At 35.7% G+C, this 19,268-nt stretch overlaps 1 protein-coding gene across 3 annotated transcripts in view; it reads left to right on the top strand.

Moving 5' to 3' along the window:
* Positions 1–19,268, top strand: part of ANKIB1 (ankyrin repeat and IBR domain containing 1) — a 137,194-nt gene that overhangs the window by 97,518 nt on the left and 20,408 nt on the right. For all 3 annotated transcript variants that reach the window (XM_090287246.1, XM_090287244.1, XM_090287245.1), the window contains 4 exons: positions 4,725–4,869; positions 6,285–6,451; positions 14,901–14,989; positions 18,874–19,004. In XM_090287246.1, coding sequence (XP_090143372.1) covers positions 4,725–4,869; positions 6,285–6,451; positions 14,901–14,989; positions 18,874–19,004 — 532 coding nt within the window. The remainder of the gene's footprint in view (positions 1–4,724; positions 4,870–6,284; positions 6,452–14,900; positions 14,990–18,873; positions 19,005–19,268) is intronic.

Genomic DNA, 19,268 nt, shown 5'->3' with positions numbered 1-19,268 from the left:
TACATGTATATTTCAAGCCTGCACCTAATGTATTCCAGGATTTTTTAGGGATATATTTTTATGCTTTCTTTGAATATTTTGTAACAAGCCAAATAGCCTTCAAAATCTGTAAGAATATGGATGTTTAAAATTCCTTTTTAATCAATTCAAATTTGAGTTTGTTGAATGATTTAGCCACTCAAAATATGAGATAAAAGTACTCCAGATTTTATCTAGGCTTTTTCATCTAGTTGAATGTTTCTGCTAAGTATGGTTGGGGAAATTTATTTTGTTTCTCATGTTTGTTCTTCTCATTACCTTGCCAAGATTTGTACTTTATCACATCCATTAACTTTGCTCTAATGTTGCACTTTTCAAGAGAGGTCTATAAACAATGAAGATTAGGATAATGGGCATTACAATATCATGTTTTCTCTGGAGACACATAAATCTGCTGATTGATGACCTAAGCGAAGCATATTATTAGTATTTAAGGAAGTCTTAAAAATCAGAATTTTTCAAAGTATTCTTTTATATCGAGTGCTGAGTATCAAGTTCAGGGAGCTGGGGAATACCCCATTGGTGAGAGAGTACGAACGAGCAAATTGAACAACTTTTTTGGGGTGTAACTGACATACAGTAAACCACATATTAAATAATTTCATTAACTTTGGCATATGTATGTGCCCATGAAATCATTATGACAATCGAGGTAATGGCTATATCCATCACCCCCAGAAGTTTCCTCATTTCTCCTTGAAATTCCTCCAGACCTTCTTTTTCTGCCCCCCTCTTACCTCCCACCACCACCCACCTCCTCTAATCCTTAGGCAGCACTGATCTCTTTTCTGTCAAGCCTGGTTTCATTTTGAGTACATTTTCTTATCTTTTTTCCAAAGCACAGTATTAGGGAAGATTTCATCTAGAGGGAACAGAATAGTACTTTAAAAAGATTAAACTGGTTCTTTATTTTAAAACATAGGCTAGACTCTACTCAGAGTCTAATTAGGTAGGATCCAGTCAGTACAGTTGATTCAGGTAAACTAATTGGCAAGGGTCAGAGCTCACAATCCAAAGTGAACTATTAACTGCATTGTATTAGGAAGTATTACCTGGGTTCCACCAAGTTTGCTGCTGTTGACCTTGGTTTTTATGTGAAAACTCAGACACACACCTCTCCCCCTCCCAGGGATGTACTTGAATTTTTTTCTACTTACTTGACCTTTCCTACCTAACTCCTGTCACAGGAACCATCTCCAATAGTCATCACAGACTAGCCTTGAGAGGTTAATCGTAAGAAATAAATTTGAAAGACCTAATTATTGTTTTCCACGGTACCTTCTCAGCCTACCTAGAATTCTCCTAAACACTCCTGCAGGGTAGTTCTTGCCAAATCAAGCACCAGTGAAACAAGTTTCAGGTTGGGTGATTCATATGTTGATAAGTCATTTTTTAATTAATTGCAATCTTTTCATTATCTCATAGTCATATAGAAAAGATATTCCTCTGTCCAAGAAGCAAGGAAGAATTTTTAAAGATCCTTAGATAGCTTGAAAACCTCTCCATTTATCTTAGGCCTCCCTACCCCCTTATCTTATCAGTCCAGCCAGATGCTTTGAAGCATCAATGCCAAGGGCGTAAATGAAAGGGAAATTACTGTTTTCTATGCAGCCTAGGATATTATTCCTGCTACTTATTAGTTGTTGATTTAGTTAAGTGGGAACCTACCTCTGAGACAGAGAGAGAGAGAACAAGGAAGGAAGGAAGGAAGGAAGAGGAGGGGAGGGGGAGGAAATAGTTTTGACCTCATAAACCCCCTGGAAAGTCTCAGGAACCCTCACAGGTCCACATACCACACTTTGAGTATGGCCACTCTAGTATTTCCCCTGAATTGTTCGTCCATCCTTTCACCAGATTGTTTTTCCTGACATAGAACTGGTAACTAAGGTGCAGAATATCCTTCTATTGGAATACTATATCAGAGTTTTGTGGAGATTGTGTAGTTTTAAAACATTGAAAATAGAGGGGAAGATTTTAAACATGTTGAATTTAAAATGCCTATGGGATATTTGAACATAAATGTGTGTAATTAATCTCTATAGCTAACCAGGTAGATCTGGGCTTTAAATTTTAGAGTCATTAGCTTATATGTGATAGTTTATGTTAGGGGTATTTAGATCACCTAAAAAGATTATATGGAATAGGAAGGGAAGAGTTTTGGTATGAAAACTCTAAGAAACAGTAAAATATAAGTGATCAGGAGAGTAAAAGAACAAGGAGCAACCAGAGGTAGGAAGAATGCCGGGAAAATTTAAGTTTTGGGAGCCAGAGAGAATCTGAAAGAAGGAACTATTCAGTTTTAGATGCTCTAGAGAAGTCAAAAGCAAATTAGAAACTGAGAAATCTTGACTAGTTTGGGCTAATGGGTAGTCTTTTTTGATAGAGGAAGGGTCAGGGTGGAGGGGGAGAGAGAAACATTAGTTTGTTATTCCACTCATTTATGCATTCATTGGTTGCTTCTTGTATGTGCCCTGGCGGGAGATCAAACTCGCAACCTTGGCACAACGGGGCAATGCTGTAATCTACTGAGCTAATATCCAGAGTTACTAATGGGTAATCTTAATGGCTATGTTGAGATCCAGCCATTCAATGGAGAGGTGATAGAAGCCAGTGGGTCTAGAAGTCAGTGAGGTGGACTTGAGGAAGGAAAGACAAATCATTATAAACTATTTTGATGTGAAAAGAAAGTGCACCTAAAAAGGGGCATTTGCCTGAGAAAAGTTTTCAGGATGGGAAAAACTTGAGCATGTTTATTGTGCCCCAGAGGTAAGAGCAGAGAGAGACAGAACAAAACAATAAAACCTTTGCTAAAATTTATAAATTCTTATTCTCTGCAAGCCACCATGCAAATATTTTACATTACTTACATAATCAGTGTAACAACCCTAAGAAGTGCATATTATTATCTCCATTTTACAGAGTAAAAGTGAGGTGCAGAACAGTTAAAATAAGATCATATAATTTGTGCTGTTTTTTTAAAGTATATTTTATTCATTATGCTCTTACAGTTGTCCCAGTTTTTTCCCCTTTGCTCACCTCCTCCAGTACATCCCTTCCCTCCAGCAATCCTACCCTACCCCTCTTAGTTCATGTCCATGGATCGCGCATATACGTTCTTTGGCTTCTCTCCCTCCTGGACTATTCTTAACTTCCCCTTGTCCATTTTGGACCTACCAATTATGCTTCTTAATCCCTGCACCATTTCCCCATTTCTCCCCCTCCCTCTCCCAGCCAACAACCCTCCAATAATCTCTATACCTATGATTCTCTTCCTATTCTGGTTGTTTGCTTAGTTTGTTTTTATTTTTTAGGTTTTGTTTTTGATAGTTGTGAGTTTGTTGTCATTTTAATATTCATAATTTTGATCTTTTTCTTAAGTCCCTTTGACGTTTCAAATAATAATGGCTTGGTGATGATGAACTCCTTTAGCTCTTTACTTTGTCTGGGAAGTACTTTATCTGCCCTTCCATTCTAAATGACAGCTTCACTGGATAGAGTAATCTTGGTTACAGCCAAGATTGGTCCTTACTTTTCATCACATTGAATACTTCTTGCCAGTCCCTTTTAGCCTGCAAAGTTTCTTTTGAGAAATCAGCTGATAGTCTTATAGGCACCACTTTGTAGGTAACTCTCTGCTTTTCTCTTGCTGCTTTTAAGATTCTCTCTTTGTCTTTAGGCTTTGGCATTTTAATTATGATGTGCCTTGGTGTGGTCCTCTTTGGGTCTAACTTGTTTGGGATTCTCTGTGCTTTCTGGACTTGTATGTCTATTTCCTTTGTCAAATTTGGGGACTTTTCCTTCATTATTTTTCACATAACCTTTCAATTTCTTGCTCTTTCTCTTCTCCTTCTGGAATCCCTATTATTTGGATATTGGCACATTTAAAGTTGTCCCAGAGGTTTCTAAGCCTCTCCTCATTTTTTTCAATTCTTGTTTTCTCATTCTTTACTGGTTCACTATTTTTTTCTTCCTTACGTTCCAAATCATTTATTTGAACCCCAGTTTCCTTCCCTTCAACATTGGTTTTGTATGTATTTCCCTTCATTTTATTTAGCATAGTCTTCACTTCTTCTTTTATGTGTTTGCCGTACTTAAGCATATCTGTCAAAGCCTGTTAACAGCTTTATCACCAGTGTTTTGAACTCTATGTCAGTTCACAGTCAAGACACATGCCCAGGTTGAGGGCCAGGTCTCAAGTTGAGGGCATGTGAGAAGCAACCACACATTGATGTTTCTCTTCTTCTCTTTTTCCCTCCCTTTCGTTCTCTCTAAAAATAAATAAATAAATAAATCTTGGGGTGGGGGAGGAAAAATAATAAAGGTGTAGAATATTAAGAATTGAATATGACCTTTCTAAACCAGTCATTTCTGAATTTTTTATGTTAAATAAATATAGTTTCAAATTTTTAGAGAGAATGAAGCAGAACAAGAATATGTAAAAATATATAAAATATGTATATACATGTAGGTATATATTCATATATGTACAATGAATGACTGGCAAGTAGTGAGTGTTCAGTGTTTGTGAATTACATGAATCAATGTATTAGAGTTGATATTCTGCACTTGGTTCACTGGTGTTATTTTAATTATATTCTAACAGAAGATTAAGCATAAAGAAAAAATCTTAGACTGTAAATCAATTACATCTTCCCTTATTTCCTATTAATTGATCATTTTAATAGGTTTTTGAATCTGAAAATTCAAGAAGGTGAAGCTCACAACATTTTCTGCCCTGCGTATGATTGCTTCCAACTTGTACCTGTGGATATCATAGAAAGTGTAGTCTCTAAGGAGATGGACAAACGATACCTACAGTTTGATATTAAGGTATGCTGGCAATTATCTCTCCAATTTTCATAATTTTAATTTTATGAACCTATACAACAGATTTTATTTAATATATCTTTTATTTTGGGAAACACATAAAAATTGCATAAAGAAAATGTAATTTCCTTTTGTCTCAGAAAAATTGCATAACAGAATAGTAGCATTAATTAAAGTTCCAAGCTAAAGCATTATTTTATATTTATGACAGAAGTAAAAGTGAAAAGCTAAAGTACTAGTATACCAAAATAAATAAAACTATTGCTCAGAACTACTTACTGATTTTCCCTGTTGTACTTTTATAACTCATTGATCAAAATAATGTTTGAAGTAGATAGTACTACTTTAAGCTTTCTAAAAGACATTATATTTTACACTCCTAAATATAAATAATTTAGAAATAAAAATCAGCAACTTAGAAACTTATGGAGTTATCTTTTCATTTCAATTAATAGTTTCATATAATGAATTATACTGTTTATTGCATCTTCTATCTATATTTTTATTCAGGAGTTATTCAGGAGCATATGCAAGTTACTTTCTTTTTTGTATGATATAAAAGTTACATTTTAAGTACCTTGCGCAGAATTTTTGTGTTCTAAATCCTAATGCATACACTTTTAAAAAGGAAGTTCTGTTTCTCTGGATTGAAAGCATCATAATATTAATTTTTATGTATTATTAGGATGCCATTTAGAAATTTACTATTCTAATGCAAATAATAATCACATATAAGATTCTGTTTATAAAAGTGCCACATTGTATGAGAAAACATTTCTAAGTTGCACATTTTCTGTGTGAATATTACATTTTTAGTTTATCATTATCATCCTGGTTTTTAGATTAAAGAAAATGTAAATTTTAAAAATCATGTCATTACTAGGTAATTGCCACTTCTTTGCTTCTTACTAAGTTGTTTCATGATTTCATTTATATTTGGATCTCAAGGTCAAAACAAAACAGAAACAGACTCATAGATACAGAGAACAAATTGGTGGTTGCCAGACAGGACAGGGTTGAGGAGATGGGTGAAAAAGGTGAAAGGCATTAGAGGTACAAATTTCCAGTTATAAAATAAGTCACAGGGATGTAGTGTACAGCATAGGAAGTATAGTCAATAATAGTGTATTAACTTTGTACAGTGACAGAGGTTACTAGACTTACTGCAGTGATCACAGTTGTCAAATCCTTATGTTGTACACCTGAAATGAATATAATAGTGTATGCCAATTATACTTTCAATAAAAAGTTGTCTCATACTTCCTGGTACTGTTTTAAGTATTTTGAGACTGACTACTCCTTGTTTATTATTTCACTCTTTTATTGGCTTTAAAGTAAATTAACATAGGAACACACTCTATATTAGAATTCAGAGTTAAGGTATTTATTGTTGTATTTTGTTATTGCTATTTCAACAGGCCTTTGTTGAAAATAATCCTGCCATTAAATGGTGTCCTACTCCAGGCTGTGAAAGAGCAGTCAGACTAACAAAACAAGGCTCAAATACATCTGGGTCTGATACACTCAGCTTCCCTTTGCTCAGAGCTCCTGCTGTGGACTGCGGAAAAGGGCACCTCTTCTGCTGGTCAGTACAAGACAAACTGGAAGTAACTTAATCACCTTTCTCATAGTTTTTTGAAGAGAATTTGTACCTTGAATCAGGTCTTTAAATTGTAGTATTTAATGCCATTCTTATTCATTTTAAAATGTGTATTGAATTTGCATTTATTGTGTGCTTGATATGTGCAGGGCACTGTGTGAAATATTTTAATATATTGAGTTCTCCCGACTTTGCTATGCGTTGAGTGCTGTTACTATACCCATTTTACAGATAAAGAAACTCAGACACAGAGAAGTCACCCAGGGTTATGCAGCTAACACATGGCAGAAGTGGGTTAAAGTCCACCTCTGTTTGATTCCAGAGTCCATGCGTTTGAACACTAATATCAGATTGCTGACCACAGATTAGAAAATGATTAGTTTCACTTTTTTCCTTAAAATAAAAGTCTTTAGCGGTGATTCTTAACCAGAGATGCCCAGAATTACTAAGACAACTTTTCCAAATTTTCATCCCAAACCCCAGCAAGTGAGATTTTGACGTAGTAGGTTTTGAAATAGGACTGGAAAAAAAAAAAAAAAAAGCTCTTAGATGATTCTAATGCATGGTTTTAGATAGAAACTACTTTGTGTGTCTTTGTTGAATTTCCAGCGTCTGATACATACTCAGTAAGTATGAGCTGATGATAAATCACTAATAAGTGGGCTCTAGAACTGTGTATGTTTGTCTGACATCAGCATTTTAACTTTATTCAGAGTAAACTCAGTAATAATTTTTGTTTTATTCAATTAAATGATCAAAAAAGAAATAGTTTTTGTTCTGCTGTTTGTTCAGTTATAGGTTTACTGTATCGTATATGCAAGGATGCAGTATAGATGACTATAGTATTCTGTTTACTTGTCTACTTATTAGAAACCAAAATGAAATCATAGTACTGCTAGGTAGTAAAAAGGCATAGAAATAGTTTCCTACCCTGAAAGATCTGTTTCTTACCCTAATCGTTACTAGCACTAGCTAAAAATATTTTTTGACCTGCCAATCCATATATAGCACCAAACTCTAGGTCAGGTATCGCCAAACTACTGTCCACACCAATTTTTTTTTTTTTTTTTAAGATTTTACTTATTTTCAGACAGAAGGGGGGGAGAAAGAGAGGGAGAGAAACATCAATTGGTTTCTTCTTGCACACTTCCAACTGGGGACCTGGCCCGCAACCCAGGCATGTGTCCTGACTGGGCTTTGAACCGGTGACCTTTTGGTTCACAGACTGACACTCAATCCACTGAACCACACCAGCCAGGGCCACACCAATTTTTGAAAATAAAGTTTTATTGAAACATAGCCAAATTCTTTGTTTAACATTCATAGCTTCCTGCTCTTATTCCTATAGTAGAGCTTTTCCTGTAATTATAATTTACAAATATTTTTTAAAAAATTTTAAGTAGAATTCTACCCTTCTCTAGTGTTTTAAAGAGAAGCACAATCGGCTTTGTGCAAAAGGAAGCTTTGCAAGAGATCTTTATAAAATAAAGTCATATGATTCTGGGTTTACTTTTTCTTACCCCAAAAGCTCAGATATATTCCTAAAGATGATAACAAAAACTACAAGAAATAGCAATAATAATTTCTTCTTTTTAAAAACTGCATGTGACAGATCAGTTGAGAGTCACCTGCAAGAGATGTCTGCCTGAATATAACTGAATGTGTTCATTGTTAGGAGGGAAGGCAGGAGTAGGCATTTATTTCCCTTCCCATCACAGGATAGCCCTCTGTATTATAAATTGTCTGCCAACTAGTTCTGGATCCTTCATAACTCAATTTAGAATGCTTTCTCCCCTTAGTCTGTATAATTGCAATTGGTCTCATCTCCACAATGTTATCTGTAGGGAGTGTAGAATATGTTACTGCTTCTTTGCCCTCTGAACTAACACAGTCTTTCTTCTCTTATTTAACTTCAAAGATTTGTTGTCAGAAATACTTCTTGGCCACCAGAATCTTAATCTGAGGAGAACTCAAAATTAACCTGGTTTAATGGTTCTTTCTTTCCTGAATGTCTCCTGTTCCCTTTAATCACCAATATCTCCTTTAGATACTGTGAAAATTACTCGGACTTTATTTATCTCTTCTAATCCACAGACATCAACCATACTTTAGAGTTATTCACTAACATTTACTGGCAAGAATATTCTAATTAGTAAAATGGTGAGGTTTTTAATATATCACACAGCTATTGAGCATTTATTTATTGGAACTATGCCTTTAAAATAGTGTTACCATAACCATGAAACAAATTTGAACCCCTGATAGAAAGGCTTGAATCATAGTGATGCACCAGGTGAGAAATCACAGTATCAGGTTTCTAGTCCACTTAACTTTCCAGTGAATGTGCAGACTTGTCAAGTATTTGGGAAAACTTTGAAAGTGAATGTCTCGGCATTAAAATCATCATCAGCTCATTCTGTTTTCCTTCAATACCCAGGATAAGGATTTTGATAACACATACTCCCTTGGTAGTATCAAGAATCTTGATTGAGTTAAACTAATAGTTTCATGCTTCATCTCCTTCTCTATAGACTTCACAGACAAAGGGCTCTTTAAAGAGTCCACTGGGCAAAATAAACGAGGCTGTCCTTGTTTGTAGCCTAACAGTTGAGTCTCATCTTCTCTTGCATAATCAGTCTGAAACCCTTAGCTTAATAGCTCTGGTTCTGGGAAAAAAAATTTTCCAGACTGGCACTATTCAGCTATTTAAGTATCAGAGTCCTTCCAGCTAACATAACTCATTCCCCAACCCTTACTAGGCCAGGAATGAAAACACAATAATAGTATTTATTTGGTAGAGATCAATCATAAGACCCTGTTAAAATACCATGTCTTCTGTACAAAGTAGTATAGCCATCTAAATACAGGTTTTCCCTCTATCCTAAAGTAAGGTAGAATAAGTGGAAATGATGTAAAGTGAAGAAGCAGTTACCATTAATTTACATGGAAAAATTTGGAGTGTTCCCAAACCCAAATTATAACCTATAAAATCATAACAAATCATACCAAATAACACATAAAACCTAAAGTAGCACTAACACGCAGTGAAGGCAGAGCCACTCTCTGCTCCGGGTGCACACTGCCTCTCCAGCAGCATGCTGCAAGCAAGGACTGAATGTTATTTTCACTTTGCACCTTTTTTATTTTTCTGCCAATGGTTGTCTGTTTGATATATTTTCAAGGAAAGAGCCATCCTTTGGTCCCCTGATATTAGTTAACCATCATACTTAAACAGGGTTAAGGATTTTAGGTAAGACAACTATTTTTTTTCTTTATAATTTATCACCAAGCACCTTTTTCCCTGAATGAACTCACTTTATTAGTGTTTCTAAATATCAGTCGACTTATGTGCCAAAATTCCCCTTCCCGTTTATTTACTTGTTTTTAGTGACATTTTGAGGTGCAATCGCAGCAACAGGTACCGGGTCTGTCATAACACTTGTCACCAGTCATTGGTCCCTCGGTTAAAACTCTCTTCAGGAATTTAGGTTTCAGAACATTCTAGTATCTTCATTACTTCTCTCAGAATAACATCTCTTGCTACACACACTGGGGAACACAGTGTTCTTGAGTTGGATCTGACACTTGTTTTTGACTAACTTTTGGCATCTGAATCCAAAAATTTTCCGTTTTTCTCTATCATGTCAACTTTTTAAGGTACAGGATACCCTCCCTTTATCCCCCAAATCATACAAAATGCACATACAAAGGAAAATAAAGAAAAAATTACCTGAATATACTGTTTATTTAGAGTTAGTTTATTCATATAAAGGCTGTATCTTGTTACTGTAAATCAAATTGTGTACAAGTAGTAAAGTTCTGCTACCAAACATACATATTAAGGTATTTTTGGAGGCCAGTTCGACTCCACCCAATGCTTCTCATGAGTTCTGCTGTCCCACATACACAGAAAACAGGGATACCTGGTGTATCCACATTGCTGACCAAGAAGGAAGCAGACCATATTAAGGTCCACAGATCATCTAATTCTGCTTGTGATATTGCAGCAGATCAGTGACTCTCTTTATGTCTTCATATTCCTCACGAAAACAAACTGAATGGCCAATTGGGACTGCACCAAGTAAATTGCCATTGTGGAGGAGGACACACTTCAAGCTCCGCTTTGAGCTGTCGATGAACTGTTGCCATTTAGTTGCGTTATAGACTGGAATTCCCAATTCCTCCATTAAACCATGTATGCTATGGCAATACACAAAGCCACCATCACTTCAAAAGTACTGCAGAAATGCACTTTCTCTTGATCGAAAGTAGGATACCTTCGCTCCTCTTTCAAGCAGGTTTTTCTTGTGCAGTCTTGACGCCAGGAGTTCTGAAGCCTCTTTGGATAGTCCCAAATCCTGTGCCAAATCGTTGAACTCATTCTGATCAATCCCTTATGAACTGAGTCATCTTCAATTTCAAAATCTTCATTGTTGCTTTCTCTTACTTCTTCACCATACTCCTGTTTTTTGAAAGAGGGAAGTTCAGTGAAAACTGGCACTGGGATTTCAGCTGAATGAGGCACTGGGTGTATAGCTGATGGTAGACTAGGATACTCTATTTTACATTTATTTTTCTTGTTGTATCCTGATGTTTTCACTATACAAAAGTAACAGTCCCTTGAATGATCTCTGGGCTCTCGCCAAACCATAGGTATACCAAATGGCAATTTATCACGTGTTCCCTTCATCCACTTCTGTAAACTCTCGACACACTGCTTGCACACCTTGTGAGGGGCCCAAGACTTATCTTGATCACCAAGTTTTACTTTAAAATATGCAAAATAGGCTTGCCTGACAAATGCGCTGATGTTTGTCCTTTGACTGAGAATGGTGAAACTGCCATAGATATAACAAAACGAATAGGTTGTTTAGGCACTTACAGTGAGAAATAGCAGAGGCAGACATGATCTGAAGGAAAGGAAATAAATACATAAGTAAATAAAAAAATAAATTCTGCTAACTCCTTGTATACAGACAAGAACTCAGACTACACTTCGGAATACAATTCACTATATAGAGCGGCACACAACGTCTCACCACACTGTCTCATGTGTAACTGAATAGCATAGACAAGTATGAACCTGTTGCTGGTCTCCAAGGTCATCCCCCACCCCTCCCCACTCGAGGAAGGTTTGCTGTCAGCCAATAGAGCACTAGTGCTTCCCTCAAACCAGGCTCAATCCATCCTAGAGTGGTTGCATTAAGATAAGCTGTACAGAAAAAACTTGACGTGATAGAAGAAAACTAACTGCAGTTTTGAAATCAGCATGCCTATTTAAGTCTAAAACAGCTGAAAAATCTAACTCAACAGGAATTATGTTAAAAATTGTCCCCTGTGTAATCCAGAACATCGATCACTTATCATTCTAGTAGCATTGTTATTGCCATATTCAAAGAAGTTCAGACTTATTTTCTTCAGATACCTTAGTTTTTGAAGATCTGTAATAGTACTGTCAGTCTCTAGCTTTTTCTAATTTATGGCCCTTGCTCTAGCTTCTTCTTTATTTATAAGCTTCTCCTTTCCATATCCACTCTTAGCATTGCATTGGGAACTAGTAGAAACTCTGCCAACCAGTTGAACAGCCAGAAGTGGTCATACTGATTGGGCTAGCACCTGAGGAGGCAGCAATTCTGTGCCCTCCTCAGAGATTCTAGAAAAGGAAACCTGATGTTGCTGTCTAATGCAACACAACTTCAGAAATCAAGCATACTGATAAGCAGTTGTGGACTTTTGAAGAAGTAGCATTTATATTTTCAGAGTTTTTTTTTTAAGACACTGGGCTTTTGCCCCCATGATTATTTTGTTGGTTCTGTCAGAAAATGTTCTAGCAGCAGAGGAAATCATACTAGTATTGATTCTGCTAGGGGGAAAAACATTGAATATTCTATTTAATTTTCAGAGGGAAAAATCTTAAACTTAATGGAAATAATTTATTTCATTGACTTCATTTGATTTGTTCTAGGAACTGCAGATATATAAGGCTTTTCTACACCTTAATTTTTTTTTAAATGACTCACAAGGAATACAAATTCTAGGAAACACTGTTCTTAGATCTGCAGTATATTTCTAACACTAATGTATGGTGGTATATGTGCTAATTTAGAATTAACAGTTATTACAGATATGCTTTACATTCTGGGAAGCAGAGTTGATTTTGATATGTACTAAAGTAAATCTAATATATCTACTTCTATTTTTAATCAACCCAGTATGTTTTTGATTGACTTAAGAGGTGTGGGGGGGGGCATTGATTTATTGTTCCACTTCTTCATTCATTCATTGGTTGACTCTTAATATGTGCCCTGATGGGGATCAAACCCACAACCTTGGTGTATCAGGATGACGTCTAAACAACTGAGCTACCAGCCAGGGCAACCCAATATATTTTTTTTGAATGACTGTTAAGTTACCACTGAGTTACTAAAGGACTTTATAAAACTGCATTTACCGAAAAGACTTTCCAAATGCCAGGTTTGGTAATGTCAGGAATTTAAGGAGACTAAAGTACTTTCAAAGTAACTGATGCTGTTGCTTTTTCTTTAAACCATTTTTAAGTATGCAATTCAGTGGTACTAAGTACATTCATAATGTTGTGCATTTTCAGAACTTTTTCATCTTCCCAAATAGAAACTCTGTAACCATTAAGCAGACATTCTTCCTCCTCCCTACCCTTCAGCTACTGGTAAACACCATTCTACATTCTGTCTCTCTCTACTCTATCAATTTCCCTATTCTAAATATTTATCATAATTAGAATCATACAATATTTGTCCTTTCGTATCGGGCTTATTTCACTTAGCAGAATGTCTCTTAATGTCTCAAGGTTCATCCACATTACAATATGTATCATGGATCAGAATTTCATTTTTTTTTATTGCTGGCTAATATTCCTTTTGTGTGTGTACATACTACATTTTGTTTATTCATGTGTCGATGGACACTGGGGTTGTTTCCATATTTTGGTTGCTGTGAATAATGCTGTTATGAACATTGGTGTGAAAGTTTACGTCATTGCTTTCCATTCTTTTAGGTGTATACCTAGAGGTGGAATTGCTAGATCATGCGATAATTCTATGTTTAACATTTTGAAGAACCACCAAACTGTTTCCCATAGCAGTTACATCATTTTACATTCCTACAAACAATGCACAAGGGTTTCTATTTTTCCACATCCTCCCCAACACTTGTTATTTTTTCATTTTTTTAGTAGTAGCCATCCTAATAGATGTGAAGTAGAATTGATACATTCTTAATAAAGTGAAATGTTACTTCTTAGTTTGTAAGGCTCTGAGTCAGGAGGCATGTCTTAACAAACCTAAACTTTGCAAATAAGATCTTTATTTAAAATAACAATAATAATGCCCTGACCAGTGTGCTGAGTTGATTGGGCATTGTCCTGCAAAGCAAAAGGTCGCTGGTTTGATTCCCGATCAGGCCACATGCCTGGGTTGCAGCTTCAGCCCCTGGTCGGGGCATGTACTCAAGAGGCAAGTGATCAGTGTTTCTCATATCAATGTTTCTGCTCCTCTCTCTAAAAATAAATAAATAAAATCTTTAAAAAATAAATAATGATAATGATGACAACAGCAGATTGGGTCTTTCTCCTCCCCTAAATGATATTTTATTATTAACTAATAACAAATAACTTTTGTACTGTAGAATATAGCATCATATTGAATTAAAACAAATAATTTGTAAATACTTTAGGCCCTTTTCAGCATTTGATTTTAAGAATATAAAATTAACTTAGAAATGATAAATTGATATGTTTTTAATTATTTAAATCAAAATTTGCCAAAATTCAATGAAACAGAAAATTGGAAATTCATCAAACTCAAAAGTAAATTAGATTGCCCTAGCTGTTACTTGGCGATTCAGAGGTAAAAGTGCCTCGGAGATAAAAGTAATGACACAAATGTGATGTAAAGCAGTACTTCTCAAACTTTAAAATGTAGAAAGGTCATGTGATAATATTGATAAAATGCATATTCTAATCATTAGGTCTAGCGGGGCCTGCTCTTCTGCGTTTTTAACAAGCTCCTGAGTAAAGGTAATGCTGCTAGCCAGGGGAACACAAACTTGAAGTTGCAAGAGTTTCAAGTATTAGTGAGGGCAGAACCTAACTGATAAAAATATTTTATATTTTATAGCTTTTGAGGAATGCAAAACTAAATTATAAATATTAGGTCATTTATTTGGAATTTTTAAAAATGTATAAATGAATATACTGGTTTGAAAAAAACTGACCTGTTAGTATCTAGCTTTAGAATCACATTTTTAATTCCTCTATTGAAATACTTCATCTCTCAGTAGTCACTGTGCCTCAGTTTTCTCAACTTTGAAGTTGAAAGAGTTGCTTTGTATCTTTTTTATTACCCTAGGGTTTATGAAAAATGTTTTTAAATTGCCGTTTCTTTGTTTTCCTCTTTAGGGAGTGCCTTGGTGAAGCACATGAGCCTTGTGATTGCCAAACATGGAAAAATTGGCTACAAAAAGTAACTGAAATGAAACCAGAAGAACGTAAGAGGAATTTTAGATAGCTATGCTACTTATTTTCTAATAGCATACAAAAGATAAGGTCATATTTCTGAGAATCTTCTTTTAAGAAAATTTCAAGTTTGTTAATGCTAGAGTTCCCCTGTTTAACATCACCCCTTTATTCAACATCCTTTTGGAGGTGACAGGATTTTTGCAAGAGGTTAATCATAGAAGGTTCCATGTTTCCAGCTGACTTATTTTTCATGCTAAGATCGACAAGGTAAACAGGAGTCTTACTTAAGGCTCCTCTGGCAGCCTTCCCTATTATTCTGGGGTGGGCCAACTAACTTCTCTGTACTTGATGGGAAGAAATGTATCATTTGGAGTGAGAGGAAGCTTCTTATTTCCTGGAAGCTTCCAGTGAATAACAAGGCAAGCTAATTTCTTACTAATGTGGTTCTGTGGACTTATTATTAGTTGCCATGTTGTAACTATTTTTACTAAGACTTCTATAAATATATTATCTCTGTTAATTCTCACAAATGCTATGAAGTTGATATTAGAAATCTTAGTTTACAGCTGAGGAAACTTAGACTTATATTGTATTGAGTGAAACAGGGCACAGGTCCAGTGAGCAGAGTGAGTTTGAATTAGCCTTCCTAATAGCAATTCCTGCATTTGACAAGTAAATATATCTTCTTTATAATAATTTTTATCCCCTGAGTGTTTTGTGGCAACTATTTTCTTTCGAATTAATATAAATGAAAATTAATTTAGGGGTTTTTTTCCCTTTATTTTTAGATAATGGAGTTAGTGTGAGGCATTGCAAATCAGGTTTAAGAATTCACTCAGTGAATCTATCTCTACTATGAGGAAAGCACGTAATAAAGATGATGCCGTCCTTCAAAGAGTGCGGAATCTAGAAGGGAAGCAGTCAGATAGTTGCAGTATCATACGATAATACAGGGTGGGGCAAACGTAGCTTTACAGTTATGAATGCACAAAACAGATTATTCTTGTATTATAGTTTATTATTATATTATTTTCCATACAAACAACTGTAAGCCTACTTTTGCCCCACCCTGTATAATTGGGTAAAGATGAGAGTACAAAAAAAAGAAAAAGAGTACAAAAACAAGAATGACTAAATCAGATTGGGTAGTGGGGTGTCAAAGAATCTTCCTGAAGACGGTGAGATATTAATGGGGTTCTAGCATATCTACAGAGGCAAGATGTGGTAGATATGCATGTCAGCAGCAGCTGAAGTGACACTGGTGGGGAGACTGCTGGCAGCCATGAGACCTGTTACAGGCTTGTATTATGTCAGGCAGTACACTATGGCCCAAGAGCTGGTCCTCAGCATTTCAGATTCACAAGATTTATCTGTGCACTGACTCAGGGCTATTCAGATCCATGGAGAAGAGACTACTATGTAAACCAGAATGCCAGCTTATTAATTGCTGAGGGAGGTCCCTTTCACATGATGAGAAGGCTCATATCCTTATCTAGGAGCAAAGGGAAGTGAATAATCTCAGGATATTTTATAGCAAGGTCTGATTAAATATTTCTGTTCTGTATATTCATCATTTAATCAACAATTTTTTAAAGTATCTAGGCTATGTGCTTCCTAAATCAAAAACACCCATATAGATTGTTCCTGTTCCCCAGGTTTATCATGTCTCTGTCGAAAGCCAGATATAAGTTGCCATTTGATTACATGAAGTTAATATTTCTTAGAAAGAGACCTAAGCACACAAGATTATAAAGGAAAGAAGATAGATTTAATAGACATGTAACTGAAGTGAAGGGAAGAGTATGGAAGTCAGTACAAGTGAGGAAGAGTCACCAGGTAGATTGAAGGGAGATGCAGTATTGCAGATGTGAAGAACAATGTGTACAAGGGCAGATGTATGAAATAAGTGTGTTCACAAAACTGAAATTGAAGGCTTTTATTCCAGCACAAGTCTTTGTTGTAATAATAGTCATTTCCTGAACATGATTTACTTCATGCAGTCCACTAGAATGAAGTTAGGAACTAGCATTCTCACCAAGGGTGGGAGAAAAATGCTGTTATGTTGCAGGCCACACAGCTGCTTTGTTTTAATGGCTTTGTGCTTTATTTATTATAACAATGGACAATAAGGGTCATAAGAATATGTGAGAGCTTCTGAGCTAAAAATAATGTTGATACTGAAGGGAGGAGAAAGGCCACTACATGTAAACAAAAAGGAGATATTTGTACTTAGTGATTAATTTTATAGCACGACACTTTGTAAATGGCATTACCTCTCCAGCTTGGCCTAACTGCCATGAGTGTAGTAGTTAAGTTCCTTCTGAAACTCCTATTTTCCACTAGGCATCTCAGAATTCTCTCCACTAACATCGTAACCAAACCAGCGTCTACCAAGTGGGTTTTAAAACTGGAATGAAGTCTGGTCAGATCATTGTTGCTGTTGTTTTTCTTTGCTATGTGGAATTGAAAACCAGTACTTTACAGTCCAGCAGTAGATCTGTTGTGCTATTGTTAACACAAATTTAAGAGTTCCTTGCAGCAAGAAGCCCCCTCCACTGCTGGGCTCCATCAGAGGGCTGCTCCTAGTCTCAGCTCTTCCAGGGTTCAGTCAGCTCAAACCTTTGCCTCCTTCCCTCTTCAGGGATTTGTATCTGAGAGGCTGGGTCACACCTTTTAAACTTAAAAACTCAAAACATCTGATTACTCCCCTGCTTTTAACATTAGGGCTAACCCTTTACCACACCCTTCTGAGAGTGTCTGCATAATTGTGCCTCATGAACTCTCTCCAGCCCCTCCTCACTGGGCGAAAAGTTTATAGAATGTAAAATGTCAAATTTAGAATAGAAACCATGGCGTTTCTTAAGATTGCAGATCTCAAATTTAGTAGAATAAATTGAGGTTAAGATAATGAAGAGCATGAAGTTAGTGTGAAGATAGAAAGTCGGAGGAGCTTGCCAGGTAAACAGTGACCAGATCATGAAGGACTTTATGTTCTTTGTTAAAGCAATTTGACTTTATTTTGTAGTCATTAGTAGTCAGTGGGGAGCACTAAAAGATCTAAAGCAGATGTGTATTTTAAAGAGATTACTGTTTAGGATGTATTGTGAGGTTTGGGAGGAGGGAGACTGAGCTTGGGAGATAGATTGGTTTTCTGTGTTTTAATTGTCTAGGCAAGAGGTGTGGAGGATCCTAGCTAAAGCAATAAAATTGAAAATGGAGAGACACAAGTATGAAAAAGAGGCAGAATCAATGGGACATGGTGGGTGAGAGAAAGAGAAGGGTGTGTCCAAGGTCACGCTCTTCTGGATTAACTCTGGGTAGGTGTTCATATCATTCACCAGGGCAGGGGATAGGGAAAGGAGCAAGTTTGGGGGCAATGGTAAGTTTAGTTTTAGACATGTTACATTGTATTTATTTTTAGTTTATCTGAAATAATTATGGGTAAAAAAAATTAATATTTTAATATAATTTTCATTTTTTTACTGTGAGGAAGACTTCATGTCGATTATATTTACAATTGGTCAGTTTCAGAAATTATTGTCCAAAGTAACCATTCTTCCTATAATTTTCTTTGATGCAATGGTTATTTTAAACAGAGAATAACATAATGCTTTTTTTCTTTTTTTTAGCTTTGGTTTTTTCTTTCCCAATTTATTTGGACACAACTTTAGGGAAAAAAAAATCTCCTTTAAATCAGGTTTCATAAATAGAGTTTTATAGGAATTCAGCTTCGTATCCTATAATCATACCATTTAAAATAAAGCAATTTAAAAGTTTTGCCATGCAGCCTAATGAAAAAATAAAAATGTAATTAAAACTGAAAGACATCTTGCAAAGAGCACTTTGGATTTTTTTTCTCTTGCAGTTGTACACTAAATCATTTATTTTTGTGTTTGTGCTTAATTTCCCAAAGTTGTGGGAGTTAGTGAAGCTTATGAGGATGCTGCCAACTGCCTCTGGTTGTTAACCAACTCCAAGCCTTGTGCTAACTGTAAGTCTCCAATACAGAAGAACGAGGGATGCAATCACATGCAGTGTGCTAAGGTAAGAAGTTAAAGAGGGTTTTCAATGTTTTGCAGTTGGAATCTTAAGAAGAAACGTTGTAAACATAAAAATCTTTTTGGGTTTCAGATGGATTTTAGAAGACTGCGTTCTACTTTCTTTGTTGAATAACTTAAGTATCAATTTATATTACTAAATTTTATACTCATGGTGAATGTTAAAAATAAGAGTAAGGATTCAGTGATATTTGGCCAGAAGATCAGAAATGCCTGAGTTCTTCCCTGCCAGTCATCTTCCCCAATGAGG

This window comes from Furipterus horrens, unplaced genomic scaffold, assembly GCF_987537825.1.
Source record: "Furipterus horrens unplaced genomic scaffold, mFurHor1.1.pri manual_scaffold_9, whole genome shotgun sequence".
NCBI classification, from domain to species: domain Eukaryota; kingdom Metazoa; phylum Chordata; class Mammalia; order Chiroptera; family Furipteridae; genus Furipterus; species Furipterus horrens.
This window is presented reverse-complemented; position numbering and strand designations above follow the sequence as displayed.